The sequence below is a fragment of the Etheostoma spectabile genome, chromosome 9 (assembly GCF_008692095.1).
Source record: "Etheostoma spectabile isolate EspeVRDwgs_2016 chromosome 9, UIUC_Espe_1.0, whole genome shotgun sequence".
Taxonomy (NCBI): Eukaryota; Metazoa; Chordata; class Actinopteri; order Perciformes; family Percidae; genus Etheostoma; species Etheostoma spectabile.
Genome location: NC_045741.1, coordinates 14,031,607 through 14,040,035, shown reverse-complemented (window position 1 = coordinate 14,040,035; position 8,429 = coordinate 14,031,607). Strand labels below are relative to the sequence as shown.

Genomic DNA, 8,429 nt, shown 5'->3' with positions numbered 1-8,429 from the left:
AAAGTGATTCCATTCCAGACATTCCTTCAGTGACATGTGTGCCCAGAGATGTTGAACCGTTCAACACGCTTACGAGTGACGTCACAATCCTGTGCAACAGGATTGGGAGCGTTTCGACGCACCTGTTGTACCATCTGGAGCGGAGCAGCACTGACACACTGAACAGACAACTGCAGCAGAGGTAAGATCCAATCATTTCTGATCAAGTAGATCATAAATTAACCCGTTTTTTTTAATTTGTTATTATTATTAAGAATTAAACTATCATAGCTCTTTGATGAAAGAAAATAATCAAAGAAAAACTGAAAACTGTCACACAGAAATCACTAACATATTGCTGTTGTTGCTATTGCTGTAAATAGTGACTTTATTGTGTCCTTGTGTAAAAAATTAACATATCAATCTTATAATAATGCATATTTGTTTTACTATGACATAGGCCTTACCACATTCCAGTCATCAATCAAGTCATATCCACTGTATGCTTTATACTGTTGACACTCAGTGGCCCTTTATTAGGTACACCAGCACAGTCTTATTCAATGCAACAGCTCTGCAATAACACCCACCATTACTTTACAAAGTTTATGATGACAGCTTATAGTGAAATTGCCGGAAAGGGGTAAATAATTGTTTAAAATTAAGGTTGTAGCTAAATGTGGTGTTTTATCTTATTATTTTAATAGGTGTTTTTGTTTCTTTCTTTCTTTCTTCATCTACCATATGCATAGTATTTGACAACAGTGCATCCCATAAATATCCAACTGCTCCACAAGTATAATGAATCAGTCATGGTCATAAAATATACTGATGTGACTGTGAAAACAGTTGTGCAAAGTCTTTTGTTTCATCAATACATGCAATTATATTAATATATCACACTATTCTGAACTGGGCCATTCTGCGTAATGAGTACTTATACTTTTGGTACTTTAATCTGTCTCTGACAAGCCAAATAACTTTATGAAAGTGCAATGTTAAATCACTGGAATAACCCTTTAAGCAAAGGATTGGTTTGTCCCTTGTTAGACTTGCTTTTTTGTTTTGTTCTCAGCAAAAATACACTATTTAAACACATGGTCAGAAAGTGTTGTGGTTTATTCTTATTTTTCCCTTTCTCACAGTAGCTACATCCAAAACGACTGTTGAACGTTCTGAGAAAGGGTGCAAAGCCACATTTGAATACAAGTATAAATACATCTTTTGAAACTGATTTCCATAAACCACCTATACAAACACTTTGACAAGCCTTTTGGATTGACGCCCAGTTTATCTGCTGAGAGAACAACTGACACACAAGTCTGCAAGGCTGCAGGTGTGTTTTAATAAATCAGTGGCTCTGCAGGTGTCTACTCCAGTGAAAAGATGGCAGGAGTTTTCTCCTATGAGAGTTCAGAAATCGACTGGTGTGAAGACAATTACAAATACTCTGAACATGTAGTGGAGTACTTCAACACTGTGAGTACTACAGCCTTTATGACAATACATCTTTATCTTAATTTATCTTAGCAAAGTAATATCTATAGTCAAGTTAGTTAAACTGAATATGAAGTACATGTCTAATTTCCATTATCTCACAGTTTTGTTGCTTGATTGATGTTTTCCCTGCAGATGAGCAGCTTTTTTTTCTTCATTATATCTCCCATCATGCTTTACCTTTTGCACCCTTACGCCAAAGAGAGGAACCTGGCGATTCACATGGTCTGGACCATGATGATATTTGTAGGTCAGTCACCCTTTTTTCTTCTTTATTTATAAGTTCCATTTTTATCTCTATGTGATCTCTATGTGTCTCTCACCACTTAATGTACAGTATCTCATTTAAATCCAAAACAGGTCTGTTTTCTTTACATTAGCATGAGTCATGCAATTTAAGTCATTGATGAATCCCTGTGTTGTCAGCATCCTGCACACACAGATTGAATATTATAACAAGTGGTCCCAAAATTGACCCCAGAGGAACACAAGCATTGTGCTATAAACTAGAAATAAACCTACATAAATCCTCAAGATGTTAATTTTGACTAAAATATGTTACGAGACAAACTAAGCTGACTTGTATAAGGCTTCACAAGCAGCAGTTCCATAACTTTTTAGTTTTTGACTAATTAAATCAAAACCATGTCCAGCAACTTTCAACTAGAGCTGTAATAATGAGCGACTTGTTTTGATAATTGATTACTCAGTTATAGTTTCATCAAAGTGGATTTACCCTTGCTTTATGTGAATAAATGAAAAGTAATATTATTGCGTAATTTATGAGGAAAAAAGCAATATTTAGAAGAGTGTTTGTGAGAATAACCTTAGAGTTGTGTAGCCAAAATAATGTTTTTGCTTATTTCCTCTCATTGATCATCAGATATATCTTGCAATCACTTGTGGTCACCAGACTATGAACCACTGGTTTATAGAATTAGAGGCTAGGTCTAAAACTTTACTTTCCATTCCTTATAAGTCTTCCTTTCCCCCTATGTCCTTTTTCTTTGGTCCCTCTGTGTTTTTTGTCTTCTATAATGAACACATTAATTGTTTTACATTAAAAAGACTTTCTTTTTATAGGGCTCTTCTCTGCATACTTCCACATGACACTTAGTTTCATGGGCCAGATGTTGGATGAGCTGTCCATCCTGTGGGTGTTGGCGATGGGATATGCTGTCTGGTTCCCCCGCAGACTTTTCCCTTCTTTTATAAAAGAAAGGTAAAGCAACTTCAGTATTAACCCAACAACAGACCAGTTAGGCCAAGCTGTTTGTTTCTGTCTTTATTCATCTCTATGTGTTACTAAGGACTCAAACACAGCTCAATAATCTTTTAATTAAACTGAAAAAGACAAACAATGACAGAGTGTTTCTGAGGCATGCCTGAAACCCAACCTGTGCTGGTCATGAAGCCTGTTTGACAGAGTCATTAAAACACAATGTGGGACTGCTGTCTTCACCTGAATGTGACAGAAAGGGACTCTCACTATTGTGAAAGAATGAAGCTCCACCCAAACTGTGTAAGTATTTCACCACAAGGTGGGGAAGAATGAATAAAAATTTTATGAGCACCTGAAAATAATCCCAAAGCCTTGACTCAAGAACCTCACGTTGAGTTTACAGTTTTCCAAAGTCATGGGTTGGTCTTCCTGAATGATGGATTACTGAACGGACCTACCAGACACAGACACAGGGACCCAAGAGATTAGGGGGCACCTTTGGCAACTTTATATGCTACTTTACTTTTTTTGGTTCACTCTCAGTACTCTCATAGTGTTGTTTCCAGGCCGCAGTAGGCAGCTGTTATCAGTGGAAAAAGCTCTAAAAAACGCACTGTGTAATAGTGCTTAGCACCAAATAGCAGCCAGACAACGTATAGCAACTAGCTGCTAAACATATTTGAGCATTTAGCAGCTAATGAGCCAGATAATTTCCTCAAGAGTGGGGGGAGACCAAAATCAGAGCTAAAAACAAAGCAATATTTGGACTTGTCAGGGGGCCAGAAACACAACTTAAAATGAATGCTAATGTTGCTCTAAAACTGCTGGATGTGTAGCAGCTGTTTGCTAACAAGGTTGCCATGTTAACTTAGAAAGTGATGATATGTCAATGTTGTGTTCACAACTTGCTGCCCACAAGTAGCCATAAAACTAATATATTGCAGGTTTAAGAAAACCTGCATCTCAGGTTTTGTGTAATGTGCTGTAATATTTTGAATAACATCTGTGCACAGTGTCATTGATCTGCTGTGACAGGAAGCTTTGGTCAGAAGTCAAACAGTATGTCTTCATCTCAAGCGTTAACTAAATACTGAAATGTAGGTGCAGTTTTTAATCAACAGCACCTGAGAGTTCTGGTTTACCTGCAGAATATCATTGGATCACTCACATCTTATGTTTTTCTGTTCATCCTTAGGTCCACATTTTCAAGCCTTATCCTGGTGGTTACTGCCATCACAACAGTGTCATCATTTGTAAAACCTACAGCCAACGCCTACGTTTTAAACTGCTTCGGCCTCCATTTGCTTTACGTCCTGGCTGTCGAGATGAGATGGTATGAAAATTCAGATTTTTCATTCATCTGTAACTGATTTTGGTGCAATTTTAATCCTCTATTATAACCAGTTTTCTTTCTTTCTCAGCTGCACTGACCGAAAGGCTCTGCGACTGGCCAAGCTGTCTGTGGCTCTGTGGGTGCTTGCCATCTCCTGCTGGATTAGTGACCGATTTGGATGCAGCTTCTGGCAGAGGCTAAACTTCTGCTACCTGCACGGTATCTGGTAAGTCTTGGGTTACTTGTTTCCTTCCAACCCTGTTTCCTACGCCCATCATTCAAACACTTCCCTACAAATTATGTAAGAACTCAGCTGTGTCTGGCTAGCAGTGTTAAATATGAGCACATTAAATTCAGAAAATTATGTTCAATGCAGAACAAATTAGTAGTTGTTTCTTTCAATGACATGCACATGTGTATCTCTCTCCATTGTCTTTTTACTCCAGGCATATTCTGATTGTGATAGCTGTGGCCTACGGCAGCACCCTGATAGCTTACCTGGATGCCAACTATGAGATACCCTACTCTTTGCCTGGACTACAGTACTGGCCCTGTGATAAATGGGCTGTTGGATTACCTCACATTGTCCTCAAGGGCACTAGCAAAACACTGAAACGGTGCTAACAAAGTTAAAATCATTTGTAACATTGGTCAAACATTTGTTTTAGTAAACTCCGTTAGTACAGGTTTTCATAAATGGGGAGCCATCAAAATGATTTAATCTAGTGACCTTTATTCAACACAACCTTTTTAAGGACACAATCTGTAATCTGAAAAAATTGCTCCACCACAAAAATTCAAATCACAGAATTCCGACCCTCTATTACCCCCAAGTTGATTTTTTCTTGCACTACATAGACTAAAACTAGACAACAACTTTATTAAGTTAAGACTGTTTTCTGATGGGCCGCCTGGTTAGCACACCTGGATGAGCGTGCATCCCATGAGGCTCAGTCCTTGTCACAGCAACCGCAGGCTCGGTTCTGACGTGCAGCCCTTTGCTGCATGTGATTCACCCTCTCTCGCCCATTTTCCTTAATCTGTCCTGTAAATAAAAGCCAACATAATCTTAAATAAACATAACAAAATAAGATAATAAAAAATAACAATTGTTTTCTGATCCTATAAAAGGATTTTTTAATCAAGGATAAACAATGGATGAATTACTGAATGGGCCTACTGGGTACAGGCCATGGTCAGACTAGTTTGTAGTCTTTATCCTTCATGTTGCACTTCCGGGATTGCTCCGGTGCTGCAGGAAATTCTGCCGGATGATTGTATTTTCTTCTGCTTTCTTTGTGTTGGAATTTAAAATTTGGTGGATTTATGAGGACTATTGTTGGCTGCTCCTCAGATATCTGCAGGGAAAATTCAAACAGCTAACTAGACCATCTGTCCAATCTGAGTTTTCTCACGCACGACTGTTTTGCAGAGGGCTCTGTGCGTAGTTTAGCACTGCCCATGACAATTGTGTCAAAGAAATGCCCTTTAACCACAGCATGTTTTCCTCCCATCCCCGAATGCTATGTGGAGTAGCCAGACCCTGTCGCTTTGGAGGAGGGTCTGGCAAAGCGAGACTAGTATAGGTATAATATCAATAATCGTGAAAAAGTTTTTATAGTTGTTCTAAACATTCACACTGAAGATCCAGCCGTCATAGAGAAATGTGAAATTTAAATATGGGGATAATAGCGCACATTTTCAGACAGAAAGTGTTGCACACATGAAAAGGGACAGAAACGTTTGTGTCAGTTCAGACACAGGCTCCTGGCTCGGGATAGCTGGCCAGTCATGGTGTTGGATGGGAGTAAATGTTGGATTGTTTCTTTTGAAAGTTACAAAATTTATCAGTCAGATACAGGCCCCCCAAACCCCAAAGTTTTGATGGAGTACCATGGCAGCTTAGGTCAGAAGTTAGAGAATGACAAAGACATTTTGAAAAATGTTGTATTTTTGAAAAGTTTGTCTTTGATCATGTGTATTTTTTGTATATAAAATCAATTGCTAATCACTATTTTCAAGATATGAATGCACATGCTATTCTGTACATGGTGAAATGTTTACATAGAGTTTTAAAATACCTCAACATACAGACAGGCTTACACAAAGTTTTGTCTAATTTTGTATAAATACCGGTTCAATAAAAGTGAATTAAACATATCTAACATGTCAGTAACACATCAATACAAGATAATTCTCTGGTCTATTTCTCAAGAAAACTAGTTTAGTCTCATTCAGGACCTCTGAAATATTCCTCTACAGTTTATTTGCATGACTGACCACAACAATCACATGCAAATCTATTTCTTTTGTATTTCTTTCTATTTCATCCCTGAACTGTTAAAGGTCCTTTTGTTCAAAAAGCTCCCGATTTTGGGGATGTTTTGAGAATATTCAGGTACACTGTGCCTCCATTCACATGATCCTTCCTGAAGGATTCAATAGATACAACAATAGATATTTTACCAAAAGGAATGCGCACAGCCTTTCTTTGGACTTGTTCAATAGTGACCTCCTGTGGGTGATGAGAAACTCAAAAGAAAAAAGTACTTTTTACAAAAGTAATATTTGAATATTAAATTGTGACAGTTGGATGATGTAATAGAGAAAGGTAACAAATAACACAATTTCAAATGGCAAAAAAAGAATTGTCTACATCTTTTTAGTACCCAGTCTAGATATGTCAAAGCAATAGTTTTACAGAAAAGTGCTGATCTGCGTGTCTAGATCAGTAGTTCTCAATTTGGGAGTCTGGAAACTATAAATCTGAGGAGTTACCAGATAATTTCAGCGATGTGGCATGCCTCTAGGGATGGCAATGTTGTTACACTGATGTTATTCAGCTTCTGTTTAAAATGGCAGATGTTTCCTCTGAACAGAAAGCTGTGCGTCTTCATAATTTTATTGCTTAGCATAGTGTTGGGTAGTTAATTTGTAACAATAAAACTAAAACTTACAAAAAGTAAGTGTTAGTTAAAAGCATTGTATTTCCCTCTGACGTGTAGTTAAGTAAAAAGTTGTACAAAAGGGAAAAAAAGAATCTCAAAATTGTACTTAAAGGGGAATTCCGGCCAATTTTTGTGTTAATCTTGATCGTTATAAACCTGCGAGTACTTTCGATCACTTCGAACACTGAGTAGCTGCAGCTACGTGTACAAGCTTCCACTGAGCTAAAACAGTAGTTAACGGGGCAAGTTTTAGAGTGCCTTTGTGCCTCTTAACAGACACACAATGCAATTAATATGTCTGTACAACATGAACAGGGCCCTTACATCAAGATGAGTTTTCAACTTAGACAGTGTTTTAATTCACCTACCCTGTCTTGATCTTGCCGGTTGGTAGCTTGCTTGCCTGGTTAGCTGCTAGGGCTAGCCAGTAGCTGCTAGCTGTTGGCTGCCATTGATAAGTGTGTTAAGCCAGGCTTTTGTGAGAATCATAAAGCAGCAGTTCCGTGTGTAATTGTAGCTCATCCTTTTTGTGTGTGATCAATCTGGTGTGGGAGAGTAGGAGGCTTGGCAGTGTCGCTCTGTGTGCTAGTTCCCTTAGCCAGGCAGGCAGCCTTCGTCCCTGCCTTCCTTGCCTCCCGACAACAATCCCACGAGCAGCCGGTGGTTTGGTGGGTGTCCTGCCTTTTTGGCGACAAATTGTAGTTTATTTTCCTTCAAAAATAGGTAATTGAGCACTTTATTATTCATGACCATATCAGTAACTATGTAACTACATGGAATTACACTGCTAGTGATAAGTGTCTTCATTTTTCTGATCGCATTCAGTAAAAGCACATAACAGTTTTGATAATGGTCCTAAATGATCAAGTAAGTTCAGAAAGTTTCCTACATTTTTGGCAAATTAAAAAATTCATAAAAACAAATAAATAATAGAGGAATATATTATATATAGGATATAATGTTTATTGTCACGCTGTTTAAGAGAGGGTTTGATTAGCATTTCATATAAAGTATTGAATACATTTGCATCATTTGTCAGCAACCATATTGATGAAACAACTGCTCCAGGAAGCACAATGAGTTTTTATAACTCTGTATAAAATCAGCTTCATAATTTTTCTCCTAGGTTGGTTTCAAAAATACCACAATTTGTTGAGGATGTCATACATTCGTACAATGTAACTGAGTTTAAAAGTCATTCCAGACCGTTGAGAGGACAAGTAGAGGTAAGTAGAGGTAGATTATGTGAATCATTTTTGTACGCTATTATCACTAATATTTGTATTCTTCTTTGCTATAGGATGTTAAGACGTTGTTGGGACCATTCTATTCAAACCGACAGCGTACCAAGTGGTCTGTAACCCACACTGTTCTTGCCTGCCTGTGGACTCACGCCTATCAGGAGTCGTATAGGGGTGTTGCAGACCGATTCAACATTTCAAAATCCACC

General features: G+C 38.0%; 1 protein-coding gene across 3 annotated transcripts in view; it reads left to right on the top strand.

Moving 5' to 3' along the window:
- The first annotated feature begins 91 nt into the window (after positions 1-91).
- The window catches only part of acer1 (alkaline ceramidase 1), a 14,124-nt gene continuing 5,786 nt past the window's right edge, over positions 92-8,429 (top strand). The window contains exons 1-7 of one of the 3 annotated variants that reach the window (XR_004333320.1): positions 92-178; positions 1,340-1,458; positions 1,612-1,726; positions 2,560-2,698; positions 3,894-4,031; positions 4,120-4,257; positions 4,478-5,944. Coding sequence is in view for 2 of the 3 variants with exons in the window: in XM_032524961.1 (XP_032380852.1) it covers positions 1,366-1,458; positions 1,612-1,726; positions 2,560-2,698; positions 3,894-4,031; positions 4,120-4,257; positions 4,478-4,655 (801 nt within the window). In the remaining variant the exon portion in view is untranslated. Of the gene's footprint in view, positions 182-1,339; positions 1,459-1,611; positions 1,727-2,559; positions 2,699-3,893; positions 4,032-4,119; positions 4,258-4,477; positions 6,191-8,429 lie in introns of those variants that run through there. The other 2 variants (XM_032524961.1, XM_032524962.1) reach the window with 2 other exon arrangements.